This window comes from Macaca fascicularis, chromosome X (genome assembly GCF_037993035.2).
Source record: "Macaca fascicularis isolate 582-1 chromosome X, T2T-MFA8v1.1".
Taxonomy (NCBI): domain Eukaryota; kingdom Metazoa; phylum Chordata; class Mammalia; order Primates; family Cercopithecidae; genus Macaca; species Macaca fascicularis.
The window spans coordinates 18,471,937-18,489,424 of record NC_088395.1 but is presented as its reverse complement, the minus strand read 5'-3'; the positions used below and the strand labels follow the sequence as shown (position 1 = coordinate 18,489,424).

The 17,488-nt window shown below is 41.4% G+C and overlaps 1 protein-coding gene across 5 annotated transcripts in view; it reads right to left on the bottom strand.

Moving 5' to 3' along the window:
* Nucleotides 1-17,488, bottom strand: part of CDKL5 (cyclin dependent kinase like 5) — a 202,763-nt gene that overhangs the window by 12,516 nt on the left and 172,759 nt on the right. For all 5 annotated transcript variants that reach the window (XM_045383851.3, XM_045383850.3, XM_045383849.3 and 2 more), the window contains 4 exons: nucleotides 11,856-12,822; nucleotides 7,820-7,921; nucleotides 7,164-7,269; nucleotides 3,778-3,901 (listed from right to left, as the gene is read on the bottom strand). In XM_045383851.3, the coding sequence (XP_045239786.1) occupies nucleotides 3,778-3,901; nucleotides 7,164-7,269; nucleotides 7,820-7,921; nucleotides 11,856-12,822 (1,299 nt within the window). The remainder of the gene's footprint in view (nucleotides 1-3,777; nucleotides 3,902-7,163; nucleotides 7,270-7,819; nucleotides 7,922-11,855; nucleotides 12,823-17,488) is intronic.

Sequence of the window (17,488 nt, the reverse complement as noted above, 5' to 3'; positions counted from 1 at the left end):
CAGAGAAAAATAAAAGAACGAATCTGATTTCACTCAAGCTGCTCACAGACTCTTGTTGGGGGTAGGGGACAGGTTTGACAGCTAGGGAATGGGGCAGGGGGGCATCACGGTCAGGCTTATGGGACTTCAGTATAATCCCTCTGAGAGCAGCATGGAAAGTGAGATGAAGCGGCGAGGAACATTACTCTGACACTTTCCCTGCCATCTCCCCTCTCCTGGCAATGTGACGAGCGTGGTTAGCTAATGTGTGAGAAGAGAGAGTCAGTGAATAATTCTACAGGAGTAACTCTGCAAGCTACGATGACAAGCACTAATGGATACCAATATATTCATAACCTTATGAGAAAAAGGCAGCTGGGGTTGTGCAAGTTACAGCAATTCTTCATTTAACTAGTGAGATTTCTTCTTCTTTTTTTTTTTTTTTTCCAGACAGAGTTTCACTCTTGTTGCCCAGGCTGGAGTGCAATGGCGTAAGCGATTCTCCTGCCTCAGGCTCCTGAGTAGCTGGGATTACAGGCATGTGCCACCATGCCTGGCTAATTTTGTATTTTTAATAGAGACAGGGTTTCTCCATGTTGGTCAAGCTGGTCTCGAACTCCCGACCTCAGGTGATCCGCCCGCCTTGGCCTCCCAAAGTGCTGGGATTACAGGAGTGAGCCACCGTGCGTGACCAACTAGTGGGATTTCTAAGTAATTTGGTTTACTCTTTAAACATCAATTTTTAACCCAATTGACAGCAGTCTTTCTAAACATATTTATACAGTTTGTCTTTTAAAGCAAAGTGAAGCTGCCTGTTTTATAAACACACACTTCATAGAGATCTATGATAGGCATGATTTTCCCACCTGCTTCTCTCCATAACTATTGCCTGGATCCTTTTCCCTCTGCACCCGGTAGTACCACCTCGAACTATTTCTTGCCCTGACAATCTCAGTGCCGCCTGTCAGAACTGAGCATAAATGAAGAACAGAGTCCAAATGAGGGTGGGGGTGTTATCCTATTAGTAAAGATGATTAATCCCACCATATTAACTCTATTTTGCTTGTTCTGAGATATTTTGGCTATCTCCTGATTCTTAAGTAGCTTCTACATAACTGAGATGGCCAGAATAACAGCTCTGGATATCATACTGCAATATCTATTTACTGCTTTAAAATATAACATAGTAGCTTGACTTTTCCATTGCAAGAAAGGGGTACACTGTACAAATATTCTCTTCCCGAAGTAAATCTGAAGTACTACTATCAAGGAAAAACAGACTGACCTTAGGTAAGAGATAATTTAGGAATAGCAATTCACGGCCAGGCACAGTGGCTCATGCTTGCAATTCTAGGACTTTGGGAGGCTGAGGCAGGCAGATCACTTGAGTTCAGGAGTTAAGAGTCCAGCCTGGGCAGCATAGTGAGACCCCGTGTTTACAAAAGATACAAAAATTAGCCAGGCATGGTGGCGTGCACCCACAGTCTGGGCTACTCAGGAGGCTGAGGTAGGAGGATGGTTTGAGCCCAGGAAGCGGAGGTTGCAGTGAGCCAAGATTGTGCCACCGCAATTCAGCCTGGGCAACAGAGCCAGACCCTGTCTCCACCCCCTCGCAACAAAGAAAAGCAATTCACTATATTACCATAACAAGGCTCTTTGATGTTTTTTGTAAGTCACTAAATGTGCATTTCTCTCAAATATGAAGAATCTGATGAACCAATTTGAGAGCTTATTCAAGAAAAAAAATCAAGATGAGTCAAGTTGAACTAATGACAGACTAAGTGAGATGCGATGCAGGAAGGAAATATGTCATAGCAGCATTATCAGGAAGAGTAACAGAAACAAATGGACAGAGCCAGTTCATCACTGGCAATTCTGGAACTCTTAAGTCTCCTAACAGCAATATTAGAATAAGGATGACCTGATGAAGCCTCAACTAAAGTTCAACATCCCAATTGAGCCTCTCATTCTTTTTAAAATAACTCTTTTCAGGTTTCTATACATATCCACGCGTAAAACAAGTTCTACTTAAACTGATTATCAAAAGACAGAAACAATACATTACTAACACTGTCTATCCCAAATTTGGATTTAATTTTGATCTGACCTAATTTTCACAGGACTAAGGTAATCTGTAATTGATACTCTTTTAAATCATCACTTCATTATGTAATAACCAAGAGAACCCAATTCCTTCTGTACTTCTGTATTCTCACCATTTAGACAATTTTGTCATGACTTGTCAAAGCCACACCAGAAAATGGTCAACACTGGTAAGTAAAGTTGTATCTGTGTTCTTATGTTAATTCACAGATCTTTTCTATATACTAAGGAGCTTAAAACAGTCACATGGAGAAAGAACACCAAAGTTTATCATCAAAGTGGAGGGGAAACACCTGGTGCTGAAGTTAGATGACAACGATAGTAATTGCAGTCACTAACATTAATGAATGCTTACGGAGCCAGGCATTGTTCTAGGTGCTTTTAATGTATTGCCTCATTTAATTATCACATGAACCCTATGAGGGAGGTGCCATTCTTAGACTTATTTTACACATGAGGAAACCAAGGGACAAATAGACACAGTCCCCTGATTGATAGACAGTTGCCATCAATCAAGATATCCTATTTCCAGAGTCTAAACTCTTAGTCACGAATGTTAAGACTGTCATTTTATAAATAGGCAATGGATGCAAATTGTGCTTATACAGCAAAAGCGTATTTATAGCTTTTAAAAAGTCATTTTTTAATATTGTTTTAAGAATAATTAAGTAATTTTCACTATAGGGCACAATAACACCAAAACCTTGATGTAACTTTGTCAACAGGGTCCAAATTGTGACATCACATGGAGTCAGGAGTACTGACATAAGGCCCTTCTGTTACTTCTGGCAACAAACACCAGAGAGGGACTCTATGACAGACTGGTCTTATTCCAAATCCAGTGTCTTACAGTGATGTCCCATTTTATGCTCTTGGTAGAGAACTGAGTAAAGTTCTATGAAGTACATACAACACTCTTCACATTTAGATCCTGGAGAGTCTTTCAGGGTAGTTGAGAAGTCTACATTATCATTTTTCTTAAAGTCCCTACTCCTCAAACAGATTCACCAATGGAACTTGGTAACATTGTAATTCTCTCCCTAAATATTTATTAGATATGACACAAAAAAGATAAAAGAATAAGAAAAGTTGCCACATCATTTGTGCCTTTTACTACCATTATGCTTTTATGGTAGCATAAAGGACTGTTCCCCTATTTCTTTTTACCCTGAATGACAGACAGGTAGCACAGAGTTAACAACCATGAGCTTTGGAGTCGGAGCCCATTTAAGTTTGAATCCTGGCTCCCTTCTCCATGTTACTGGCTGTCCAGCACCGGGCCAGTTCCTCGACTTTTCCAAGCTTCAGTGTCCCTGCCGCTAGCATGGAAGCAGTGCGACTATGAGAACTGACTGGAACGATGCATGTCAAATGCTAAGCAAAGTGTACCTGGTTCAGTGTCAACAAAAAGAGACCGCAAAAGTCATCATTCATGTCAGAAGAACACAGTGGAAAGCGTATCAGGTATTTAATAATCCAGGAGATTTTTCTTCCCTTACATGATATTTAATATAAATGCCAAACTGGAAAAAAGTTACCAATAATGAAAAATCACATTTTCCTTATTCAATAATTTATCTAGAGAAAAAAAGGCCTAGCAGGAGAAAGAACACTAAAAAGCTCATCAAGAATTTATTTCAACTCTTAAATCTACAATTAAAAAAAGGAAGAGTAAAAACAAACCAAAATGCTCACCATGGATCGAATGCTGGTTGTCTTTTTGAGTGGTTGGTTCCAGAACTGCTCTCTGATGGTAGAGAAGAAACTCTAGTTGACACATTATTTTCATGGAAGGAATTGTCTGGACGTGGAGATGGCACTGAATAAAGAAAAAGTAAGTCACTGATGGACTTTTTTTTTCTTTTAGACAGGGTCTCGCTCTGTCACCCAGGCTGGAGTGCAGTGGCGTGATCTCGGCTCAGTGCAGCCTTGACCTCCCAGGCTCAAGCAATCCTCCTGCCTGAGCCTCCCGAAGTGATGAGATTACAGACATGAACCACCGCACACAGCTGATGTACTCTTTTGGTCAAAGCAGTTTTCACATTATCCTACTGCATTTTCTCTAACACAAATAAAACAAACAAACAAACATACAAAAATCCTCATCAGCCCTTCACATAACTTTTGTGTTTCCTGAGGGTGAAGGCATTCTAGGGAACCATGTCCGTCCATCCACTGCTTATGACACTAATTTGCAAGGGTTAATTAACACCAGGTAATATGTATTGAAAATGGTAAACTGACCTGCCAGCTGATAAAGTGAAGAACATTATATTTTCTTTCTCCACTTTTTTTTTTTTTTTAAAATAAGAGACTGTTATCCACGCTGGAGTGCAGTGGCATGATCATGGTTCACTGCAAACTCCACCTCCCAGGCTCAGGTGATCCTTCCACCTTAGCCTCCTGGGTAGCTGGGACCACAGGTGCATACCACCACACCTGGCTAATGTTTTGTAGAGACAAGGTTTCACCATGTTGCCCAGGCTGGTCTCAAACTCTTGAGCTCAAGTGATCTGCTCACCTTGGCCTCCCAAAGTGCGGGGATTACAGACGTGAACCACTGCGCCCGGCCAGGGTATTTTCAAGTGTGAATCTCATAGCCCCTACCACCATTCCCCGCCACCGTTTTGGCATTCTTTGAAGTTAAAGCTTTCTTATCATAGACCAACAATGTAAAATCTATTCTTAGTTTGAAGTAATTAATATGTGTGCTGAAACAGACAAACTACAGTTTAAGCCTTGACACTTGGGAGGTAGTATTACTCATGCTTTTAAACTAAATTACACAGAAATTTAGCTATTTCTACAAAAATATTATTTTTCTCTAAATTCTAAATGAACAGAAAAAGGTAAAATATAACATATGTGAATATATACTTTTCTGCTTTTGGGGGGATAGTTATTAACTTTTTCTGTCAATTTCTAAGAATGGTTATAATAAAAATATACTGGAAATTTCACCACAAAAGGAATATACAGACTGTATATCAAGATAAATGACACAATTTCACTTGACTCTTGACCAGTAGGAATGAAAACGGGAAGCATTCTGGAAAGAAACATCTGTTATTTCAATGATACCACCAAATCTTCCTCTAGGACTTAGTAGTATCATTGAAATGACAGATATCTCCAGATGTTTCATCTAGTTAAATATTTTTCTTCTATATCTGAAATTTTAAAAATTAAAACATTCTACCTGCCAAGCTCTCACTACCCTCTCTACTAATGAGGTAGACATATGAAGTATTTCTCTGAATTAACCAATTTATTTTTTTTGCATCAAAATAAAACCATGTTTCCAGAGGTCAAAGATGAATTAATTTAAATCTCCATTAGCATTTTATATTAATGCATATTCTCCAGACATCTATAGAAATAATACACCTACGGTACATTTTGGAGGTAATGCTTCGGTGATAGAAGAAAAGGCTTTTTTGCACATGTGTGCTATAATATTTTAATTAAATTAAATCTGAATTAAAAGTTTAGTCCCATAAAATTCTAAAGTGTAATCATGGTATCAGAAAAAAATGCATTAAATGGCATATTCAATCAATGCCTTATGCTTTTCCAAAGGTTGGACTGGAAGGGAAGGAACAGTGTAGCCTCATCATTAAATATACATTTAGTCCTAAATAACACTTCTGTGCATTTATTTAGCTGGAGTTTCCAATTAAAATGACTAAGCAGTTCTCCACGCCCCCAACTCAAATCCTGCCCCTTTCCAACTATCCTCTCAAAACAACAGAAATAGTGGGAAGTCAGGCAATGTGGGCATAGGAGGCTTTAGAAAGCTGTGGTGACTCTTGAAGGCTTTACAGGCCTCCTGATCCCAGGCCTTGTTCTTGGCCCTGTGGGCTTGCTGTCCATTTTCTCCACCAGGGTGTTGGAATGCCCAAGGGCTTTACAATCTATTATTGCATAGTTACTAAAAGGGATGGCCTTTGTCATTCAATGTCCCCTAAGTTCGTACAACCCCAAAAGCATCTGTTTTAGTCGTCTGTTAAATAACAAAGTACATTTTAGGCTGTGCAAGTACACTTGAAATTTTTCTTTAATTCAGTCGACAAATATTTATGAAACTGTGCGAGGCAGTGTACTAGTCAATGAGAATAAAAAGAAGAGAAGATGAAGAGAACTGAGTGTCTCTGAGGGGCTCACAACCTTGTGAGAGAGAACTGCAGACAAAGAATCAGTGCAACGTGGTCAGTGTTACATCAGAGTTACAGACAAGGTGTGACAGACAGAACGGAGAAGACGTTTCACTCCATCTGGAACAAACTGTGGGAAGATATTATACTGAAGAGGACCTTAAAGAAAGGGACAGAGACAAGCTGCTCCAGCAGGAGGAAGAGTACATTACAGGCCAGAGGAGGGCACAGCCTGTGCAGTCCCATAGGCTGGGTACCAGAGAGACCGGGGGGGTGGGGGAGAAAGTGGCTGGAGAGGATGGCAAGGGCCAGACCATGGGAAGTCTGGAATGACATCCTAGAGAATTCAAATTTTGTCCTGATGCCAATGGGAAGCCACCAAATGACTCTCAATAGGTAAGCGATAGGGGATTAGGGTAGGGTAGGGAGGGGTGGACAATGGGATGCCTTACTCTATTTTTTCCCCCTTGTAGCACTTAGTATCTTTTACTGTTCTATATAATTATTATGTTTAGTGTCCATCCCTCCTCCCGAGGAAGTGAGTTCCGTGACGGTGGAGATCTCTGGCTGTCTTGTTCACCAACAAGTTCTAAGCCAGAACAGTGCCAGACACACAGGTAACATCAATAAGTATGTTATGGCTTGACAGAAAGAAATGAGTGGTATGGTCAGAACACAGCTTCAGAAGGATTGCTCCAGTCACTATATTGATGGGTACCTTGGAGATAGGGAGACCAGTTAAGAGGCTACTCAAGCCCAATTCAGAAGCCAGGAGGGCCTGACTTAGCAGGAGCAGAGGCAGGGAGAACCGCTGGAAGGCAACAGTGTAGGTGAGAAGGCCGCTGGCCTGAGTCGGTGAAAGCAGTGTGCACATAAAGCGAGAGAGGGAGGAGAGGGGAACCTGGTGAACGCCGGGGATGGGCTTACCTCTGTAAAAGCTACCAACTCTCCTTGGCACAGGATCATTGTACAGATGTCTATTTTCTTTGGGGGCTGTGCCATCATCAGAGTGTGGGTCATGATACACTCCACCCTGAGGCAGGAAAGAAATTTATAAAAGTTAAGCCACACATTGATGACAATATTGCCTATGACTTTTTTCTTGAGACAGAGTCTCACTCTGTTGCCCAGGCTATAGTGCAGTAGTGCAATCATGGCTTACTGCAGTCTTGACTGCCCCAGTTCAAGCAATCCTCCTGCCTCAGCTTCCCGAGTAGCTGGGACTACAGGCACACACTGCTACACCCAGCTAATTTTTTAAACTTTCCGTAGAGATGCGGTCTTGTTATGCTGCCCTGGCTGGTCTTGAACTCCTGGACACAAGCAATCCTCCCACCTCAGCCTCCCCAAGTGCTGGGATTACATGTGTGAGCCAACTGGCCCAAATTTAGAACCTAATCAGTCTATAATTGACTTAATGATCTTTTTGAAAGAAAATTCAGAATTATGCCACAAGGAAAACTACTTACTTTATACGCCACTTCAACTTATTTGTGGGAGATTGGATATTAATACATTTTAAAAGCTAGGCAGTAATGATGTTGAACAAATAATGTTTACAGGCATATTTTATTGTGACATACCTCAGACTTCTGGCGTGTATGGAAGGAAGAGGTGCCTTCTCTGGTGGTCTCTTTGACCGACGATCTTGCCACAGTCATCTCTGGAGGGAGCTGTTCTCCAGGCTGGAAGTAAAATTTAAAAGGATTTATAAGAGCATCCTGTTCCTAGGGATGGAACTCATCATGGTCTTTATTTGGTATAACTAGGACCATAACCAGCTAAAATAAAAAATGTTATTTGGCTAAAATACAAATAGTCCCATAAAAGTGAATAATCTGATGAATGTAATATAAGTCAAATTTCACACAGATGGAAAGTAAAATTCTCATTAATGTTAAGGCAAGCAGAGAACAGATTATTCTGAAAATAGTTCAATTAATTACAAAAAACAAAAAAAAATTACCCTTCTAATATCTAGACAGTCATGGTTCTGAGCAGCCCTCTGATTAGGAATTCTATTAGTTTATCTGAAATTTCTCTAGCAGATTTTAAGTCTGAGTTCTCCAAAATGAACTGTGCAGTTCCAAAAGTATTTTTCATGCAGGACTTATATGGCAAAGTCAGACGAAAATAAATGATTTTTGAATATATCAAGGAATAGAATAAGTCCTTTTAATAATTTTTGTGTTAAAATCCTCTAACTACTATAGTTTATATGCTTAAATTCTTATCTTAATCTTCTCTAGGATAACAGCACTTATGTTTCATGTATTTTCTAAAGCCAAATCATGATAGTGCTCATCTCCAAAGACATACCACTGTCTTTTTCTCTCAAGGAAGTGAGTCACAAGCTAAGAACAGTACTCGGTCCACAATGGTGTTCACTGAGGGGGAAAAAACAGCATTTTCTATCATCAGAAAAAAAGATTAAGGAAGAAAATTACCAAGTCATTAGAAGGAGTTCGCTGCATTGTATATCTTTATATTATGCACAGAAAAGGGCATTACCTTAAGCCTATGCGATATATCAAAAACATTTTATTTAAGATTTAAAATATGATTATTTTTCTCCCTCTCATTCCCCAAATGTACTCTGAGGATTCTGGGCAGGAATTCATCCAACATAGCCTTCCTTCTATTTTGTGAAAATGTCTCATTTGACTTTTACCACCTGTACTTTTTTTTTTTTTTTTTTTTTTTTGAGATGGAGTCTCGCTCTGTCACCCAGGCTGGAGTGCTGTGGCCGGATCTCAGCTCACTGCAAGCTCTGCCTCCCGGGTTCACGCCATTCTCCTGCCTCAGCCTCCTGAGTAGCTGGGACTACAGGCGCCCGCCACCTCACCCGGCTAGTTTTTTGTATTTTTTAGTAGAGACAGGGTTTCACCGTGTTAGCCAGGATGGTCTCGATCTCCTGACCTCGTGATCCGCCCGTCTCGGCCTCCCAAAGTGCTGGGATTACAGGCTTGAGCCACCGCGCCCGGCCACCACCTGTACTTTTTACAAAGGCCTCTACAAAAATTATTTTAAGAAAACAAATTATTAACATCTAATATAAACTCAGTAAGAGTCTCTGTGCTTTTGAGGGTGGCCCAATACTTTGCATGGGAGTGATTCCTAGGATTCACTCAACAGCTTAAGTTACTTTTCCAGCCTTCTGGTACCTTTGTGCTTTTAAACTTGTACTTTCTTGTAGCTGGGCACTGTACCTCCTGAACTGGCTTTTGCAGTCCGTAACAGATCTGTGCTTAGCCCACAGTAACTGTTTTTAATTCGCTTATGACCACCATGTTCACACAAATTCTTTTCCTGGAATTCTCAGAGAGCAATTACTTTTTCTAAGTTAAAAAGCTATTTGTTTTTCTGATTTCTTTTCCATTTTATACCATGCTGAATGCTAGCACACTTTACCCAATTTTCCCTTCCATCTCTCCTCTACGGGAAGCTGCCAGGAGATCTTTCTAGGCTCTGGATGCTCTTTCTCCTGATAGCGTCTCCTCAGGGCTCCTCTGACCATTCCTCTGACTCCACTTCCAGCCTCCACAAATGGGCACCTCTTGCTTTCTCCTTTCACCTGGGTGCCAGACCATCTCTTTAGCCTCTTAGAGCACACTACTGCTTAGAAGCCAACGTCACTTCAAATTCAACGTGTCAGCAAGACACAAGTGGCAAGCAGTTGGCCTCAGCACCTGAAGCCTGCCTCATAATCCCAGCTCCATCCTGAACTAGTTGGATAAACTTGGAACAACTCACCCAACTACTCTGAGCTTCAACCTGCTCATCTGTGAAATGAAGGGGTTGAATTAGGTGACTTCAAAACTACTCTCTTTCACTCCAAACAGGAGGTCCTAGAAAAGAAACCATGAAGTCTTCCTTTTTCCTGTATTCAGTCCTTCAAATCACAAATCCTGTTGTTTTTACTTTTGAGGAGTAGAAGATCCACTCTGTTTCCCACTGGCACTAACTTAATCCCAAACATATTCTCTTCACCTCGTGCTTGAATTATTGCAAAAGTCACTCCAAATTTTGCATTTTTCACTCCAGCAAAGTGGAACAAGTTGCAATGCCCAAAGCACACCATGCTGTGTAACATCTGTTACCTTCCTTCTCCTTCCAATGCTCTTTTCTTCCCTCTTTCCTGAGGTCACTGTCACTTTCTTCCCAACCTTCCTGGAAGTCTCTGCTCAGGTGCCACCTGTTCTAGGAGCTCCCACAACTCACAATTTGGACTGTCTCGCTCCCTTGGCACACTGGCATGCCTCTAGCACAGCAGCCAGAATGTAACCTCACAGTAGTGGAACAACCTAACTGTTGACAAGTGTCCCCTGCCAGCTCACACACTTAAGACAACAGGGACCCTATTCTTTTCATCTTTCTAGCTACAGCTTTTCATGTTGCCTAGTTCATGACATGCCTGAACATATCTTTACTCTTCAGCCTATTCAAAGCTTGTCTATACATCCCAGCCCAGAGCAAGACCTTCGGTTGCCTATAAAGCCATTTTTAACTACTTCTGCTCACAATGACCTCTCTCTATTCTCAATTCCTCTTTACAGCCAGTGCCATATTGACTTTGGTCTTACTTGTTTCACTGTTATCAGGTATCACTTTATCTTCTCCAACAGCAGGTAAATTTCTCAAGTGCAAGAGCTCTCTCAAGACTCTTTTGAGTGCCTGGGAACACCCAGCATAGAAAAGGTGCTCGATGTCCAAATATCAGCCTCCACCCAGAAGCAGCAGGAATAACTAAAATTTGTTAGATACTTACTTTGTGCCAGGCACTGGGCACAGTGCTTTATAGATGAAATCATGAGAACATTATTTTTAAAACACGCTCTACTGTAAGAATGTAATCTTTTTTTTTTTTTTTTTTTTTTTGAGACGGAGTCTCATTCTGTTGCCCAGGCTGGAGTGCAGTGGTGTGATCTCGGCTCACTGCAACCTCTGCCTCCCAGGTTCAAGCAAAGGAATGCTACTTCTTTTAAGCAGGTTAGGTCAGTTCTACAGTCTGACGATGAGTAAGATGGAGGAAGCATTATGCTAAAAATACTGTTTTAAGATTTAGAAACAATCCAAAAGACTGAAAATTAACATTTATCCTGGTATGAAGTTAAATTTATCTATAGTGGACAAATTTAAAACTTTTAAATTCAGTTAAAATATTGAGTAAGGTACTAGCAAAAGCTGTTGATTTAAGCAAATGTGGTTTGGAGAGATCAGAGAAAATACTCATGAATTCACACTGTATTTTAAGGAAAACTAAAACCTAACCCATACAGCTGATGAATTCTGTAATAAATCAAAATAGGATCCTCTCAACAAAATATTACAGAAAGGAACATTCAAGAAAAAAACAATTACTAAAAACAAAATTTGACTTTTCTTGAGTACTCAACAGTTGATCTAAATAGATTTAAAACAAACAAACAAACAAACAAACAAACAAACAACAACAACAAAAAAACCGAGATTAGGCCAAGTATTGCTTCCCTAAATGCATCCTATCAAGAAAAGCACGATGTCCTGTAGTAGGGAAAATTATAGACAGACCCTCATCACATCCCTTGTACCACCTTCCCCTGAAGGGTCACCAGATTTGGTCAAGGTGCTCAACTGTACCTGGGGTGACAAGAGTTGCAGGCTGTTGGCTCTAGCTGCCATCCCTTGCCCTATGCTCAAGCTTCCATCCAAGCCTTTGGCTCTCACTTTGTCACGGGTCACATACATAGAATGCCTATGAGGACGTTGCTGGGAAGAAAAGGGGCTGGTGTAGCCCAGTCCATAAGAAAAAGATTCGTGAGGCGCAGACAGCGAATGGGAATGGCTACTGTCCATGTGCTCAGGCAGCTTCAATTCCTCCATTGTCTTAGAATGTCTGGTTGTGGTTCGACGTGAGTCCAGCGTTCCTTCATTTCGGTTATTTCTCCCAGAAGGGCTGAGCAAAGTTCTTGTGTCACTGTGTCTGGTGGGGGTTGGGCTGGTGGGAGAATTCAAGTCTAGGCAGCTAGATGGGAAGTACCTACTGGTACTGGGCTCCGCAATTTGGGCCCTGGCTTCAGAAAGGTTGCTCACAGACTTGGAGTCACTCAGTGCCCCATGGCTTTTGGCCTTGGTCCTGTAGGAGGGACTCCTAGAGGACTGGGGAATGGTGTCAATATAGCTATGCCGACTCTGCTTTTCATTGGGCTGCAGTGTCCCAGCTTTGCTTTGAGAGCTTTCCATGAATGAGTGGCGGTTCTGCTGAGATCTGCTGTTCGACTTGAGGTACTTTGTCCCTGGGCCTTCTGAAGGCTTTGGGTCAATATTAAAATCAAACTCTGTTTTTGACTTGGCTTCTTTTGGGCTAAGAAGGTGTGGTATGTTGTTGTTGGTGAGATCTTTGCTGGTAGACCCAGGCTGGCTGCTTGCTTGGTAGGTTTTGGTGTGCAATGGACTAAGACTAGCTCCAGCAAGGTTTCCATTTAGGAAGCTTTCATTGGCAGGGAGACCTTCGTCAGCCCGGGGCAGGCCTACACTCAGGTTCTGGATGTCTTTGCTGTTAGATCTGTGGTGAGACTGTAAAGCAGTACTTTTGCCGGCTTGGTTTCTATGTTAAAAACAAAAGAAGCATATCAGTTTCCCTCAATAGCTAACACACAAAAAGTATTGTTAAAAAGAAAGAACAAATACTTGAAACACCTGGAAGACTAAAAACATTAATTCTCTCAAGCAAGTGCCTTCAAATAACAAGTAACCTATCAACAGCAATTAAGTTTCTTAGACCAACTCACTCTGTAACAAAGCACTGGCCTTGATGAAATTATTCTGGCACTGCTAAATGCTCAGCTAACTTGCTGTCAAAACAGTTTCTAAATGATAATCTAGTAAAACATGCTCTCACTATGTTGGTACTCGTATGAGTGTTTGTGATAGAATGACTGCTAAGAAGAGAACTGAGCTATAAACTCTTTATAACTCTTCTGTCTGCTTGAATGTCAGAAGACAACATTTAGACTTAAAGGTTACTATGTTTCTTGAACTTCATTTTTATTTGTAAAACGTGTAGCCTGCCTCAGAGATATATACTCACAGCACATACACACAGACACCAATATCTCTTTTGCCTGCATAATCAGAGAATGAGAATTCTAGCAATGTACTTAATAAAAGAAAATGACCCTCTAAAAAGAAATGTAAACTGTCCAGTGAGGTTTGTTGGAAAACATGATGATCAATGTTTATGTCTTGGAGAAGTGGCAATTACTTGGGGCTCTTCAGATATCTCCTTGTACAGTAAACAGGAATCCTGTACTATACTCGATTACAGAGATCTGAAAGAGTTCATTTCTTTCCAAAAGACACAATTATTCTCTTTTTTATTTAACACTTCGTTATCCTAGACCGACTGAGCCCTCATTTAGGACTTAAAACTTCATTTCACACTTGGTTTAAAATACAAAATATAAATCCAGAGGAAAATCTTGTTCTCTATTTGAAGCTGAACCTGACACCATAGCAAGGCCAGTTTGTGCTACTGTAACTATTGAAAGGACCTAATTGTAGCTTGGGACAGATTAGAATGTTTAAAAATGAATGATGATTTACACAATTCTGGTTTTACTATGCATTCAAAAAATTTTGCTGCAGATATTGCTATTGCTACAGATGGTCTGATTTGGGAGTTTTGTTCCCATGACACACTAACTGGAAGTCACTTTTTATGTTCATGTAGAATGGTAGTCTGTGAAACTCTGACTTCCAATTTTCCCCATGAGAACCTGCATGCTCAGCCATCAAATAACATAAGGACCCATTTCCTAGTCTACCTTTCAGTCAGTAATCTCTGCCAGAAAGCTACCTGAGAGTGTCAAAAAAGAAAAAAAAAATCTGATATCAAGCAAGCCTGTGACAGTGTAGGGTGCCTCATCTCCTGAATGTACTCACTAATCTCTTCCAGTTAGGTCATTAGAATTATAGCGTTAAATAAAAGGACACTTAAATAGGAGTACTAAATGGCAAAGCCCAGACCCAGAAAGGAATTACAAAGAAAAAAATGCTAAGTTTCACTTTCTGTTAAATTATATTAACAGAGTCTATCCCCAGATCAATAAAGTCCCTGTATCCTAAAGGCATCAGGTTTTAAACCATTGAGTTGTTTGCCAACTTATATCTTGGTGACTGAAATATCTCAGTGACTTTTCAAACCTAGTGATAGACTGTCTCATCCACAAATAGATCTAAGTGTGTTGGTTATTCTCCATTTGCCCAACCTCCAATCTGTCCTCCACCCCCATCAGCCCGGCCCTGGGCCTCAGGAACCCAATGCTGCAGATTGTCACCCACGCTTCCTAGCCAGCTAGCTTCTGGTTGGGCTTAGCAGTGGAAGGCATCACAAGACAAGAGGAGAGAGGGGCTGGGGGATGTCTTCCCTGCTCCTTCCCTGCAGGCATCTGTACCCTGACTCAGATCGTGGCTGTGTCCTTCTAGATGACAGCTTCTACAGGGTGGCTCTTCCTGCCCAGGTCCAGCTCTCCCTGGACTCTCAGAACCCTATTTCATCCCCATTCCCCTTCAGGCCTAGAAATAGTAATTGTAAACAGATAACATGTACAGATATTGGGAAACGTCCTCAGCTCATGAAGACCAAAAAGGGACAGAGAACAGCAAAGGCAGCTGCTTGAGCCTTTGGAACTCTTAGAAACACTGTTAGCAATGTTGAGCAGAAACGTACTTGTGGATCTTAGGAAGAACACATTCAGAGCAATGTAAGAGCCAATTCTAACATAAAAAGAGAGGTTATCCAGTTAAGGTAAAACGTGTCAAAGCTTTACGTTTTCCGTAAGTGTACAAAGAGCCTAAACTGCCATTCTGAGTGTTTGTGTCTTAGGATTAGTTGGAAACTACTGAGCTTTGCACATAATGCCTACGTAGAAAGGGCATCATACTGTCTTTGCATCAGAGCTCTGCCAAAGCGCAACAATAAAAAACAGCTTTGAAAATTCCATAGATCTCTTTGACACACAACTGTAAGGAATCTGTGTTAAACTGCCAACTAGTTAAAAAAATTTTGCATACAAAGTCTTCTTAAATGGTTGCAGGAGGGATGGATGGATAGATGATGATTTAGTTGAAGTAAGTTTTAAAAGCAAATGTCGAAGGTGCAAAGCTACATTTTCATGGAGAAGGCTGGTGCAGGACCGGGAGAGTGGCAGTGTGGGGCAGCTGATGCACCTTTGCACCGTGTCCATGGTGAGCAGAACCTCAGCAGAGCCTGAGGGAGACAGGCAGGGGCTAAGTAACACAAGAGTCCACTGCCTCTCCTAGAGAGAAAGAATTTAGAAGACAAGGTATGCAACAGCATGTTTGTGTCTCCAGATACAAGGCAGGGGAGTTTGTACGTGGCAACCAATGTGATATGGTGCTGTGAAACATCTCTAAAACGGTCCTGCGAAGTCTTAGGGAGCCATCGTTTGTGTTGAGATTCAAGCTAGAATTAATGTCTCTAAAAAAAAAAAGCTTCCATGGAATAAGTATGGACCATAGACCAGTGGGGAGCAAAAGCCCTCAGATACATGTAAAATGTGGTAAGATCATTCCTAGAAAAAGCATTTAAGACCTTTTCTTTAATATATTCAATACAGTGTCAAGACCTGAAAATGAATTCTTCCAGAGATTTTAAATTTACTTATAATTTCTATTCTCCTCTATTTCAAAAGGGGACTTGGGAGGACTCCTCAAGGACCCATACAAATCATATCTTCTGTATCTGCTGAAAACATCATCACCAAGCACATCCTCCTTAACAGATCCCGAAAGAGGTTCCCAAGGAGAGCCTCAGGTCCCCACTGGTTAACTCCAAGAAATCTCTCTCAAGTGAGTCACTAGAAGACAAATACACAGCCTTTTTTCACAGTATGGGTTACATCACTAATCACTATAGCACAAATCAAAAACTTATTATCAGTCTACTGAACTTTATATCATTGGGATAATTTTTCGGTGTAAACTAAAGGAGCTAAGAGACAATTAAGGTAGAAGGGAGATAAAAGCACCTGAACTGAGAGTAACCCCAAAGAAGACACAGGACTAATTTGCACTTCCTAAATGCAAAGGAGCAACCAAATGATGACTGCTATTCCTTGACTTAGTGTCCTAAAAATTTCATGGCAACAAACAAAGAAAGCCAGCTAAGAATGGTCCATAAGATGTAAGGGGAAACAAACTGAAACCAGTCATTTTCAAGAAGAGTAAACAGCTCTAAAACACAATTACACTATCACAGTTAAGCAGAGAAAACATATGATAAATGGTCATCATCAATTTATGGATGCTCTCCCAGACCTAAATAGTACCAGATCTTGAGCTTTCAAAAATCTGATCTGTTAAGAACAACTGATTGGCCAGGTGTAGTGGCTCACACCTGTAGTCCCAGCACTTTGGAAGGCCGAGACAGGCCAATCGCTTGAGCATAGGAATTCTCCACAAAAGCTACAAAAATCAGCCAGCCATGGTGGCACATGCCTTCCGTCTCAGCTACTTAGGAGGCTAAGGTGGGAGGATCGCTTGCCAGGAAGGCAGAGGCTGCAGTGGGCCATGATCGCACCACTGCATTCCAGCCTGAGCAATAGAACAAGACCCTGTCTCAAAAAAGAACAATTGTTCTATATGGAAGGAAAATTTGGGGCTGGGGGTGGGAAGAAAATTTATATTAAAAAAGCGGCCAGGGCCGGGCGCGGTGGCTCAAGCCTGTAATCCCAGCACTTTGGGAGGCCGAGACGGGCAGATCACGAGGTCAGATCAAGACCATCCTGGCTAACCTGGTGAAACCCCATCTCTACTAAAAAAATACAAAAAACTAGCCGGGCGAGGTGGCGGGCGCCTGTAGTCCCAGCTACTCGCAAGGCTGAGGCAGGAGAATGGCGTAAACCCGGGAGGTAGAGCTTGCAGTGAGCTGAGATCCGGCCACTGCACTCCAGCCTGGGTGACAGAGCGAGACTCTGTCTCAAAAAAAAAAAAAGCTTCATATTAGGAATTATTGTTTTCAGCCAGATGCGATAGCTCATGCCTGTAACTCCAGCACATGGGGAGACTGAGGCAGGAGGACTGTTTGAGGCCAGGAGTTTGAGACCATCCTGGACAACAGAGTAAGACCCCATCTCTACAGAAAATTTAAAAAATTAGCCAGGTATGATGGCATGCTCCTATAGGCCCAGCTACTCAGGAGGATGAGGTGGAAGAGTTGCTTGAGCCTGGGAGTTCAAGGCTGCAGTGAG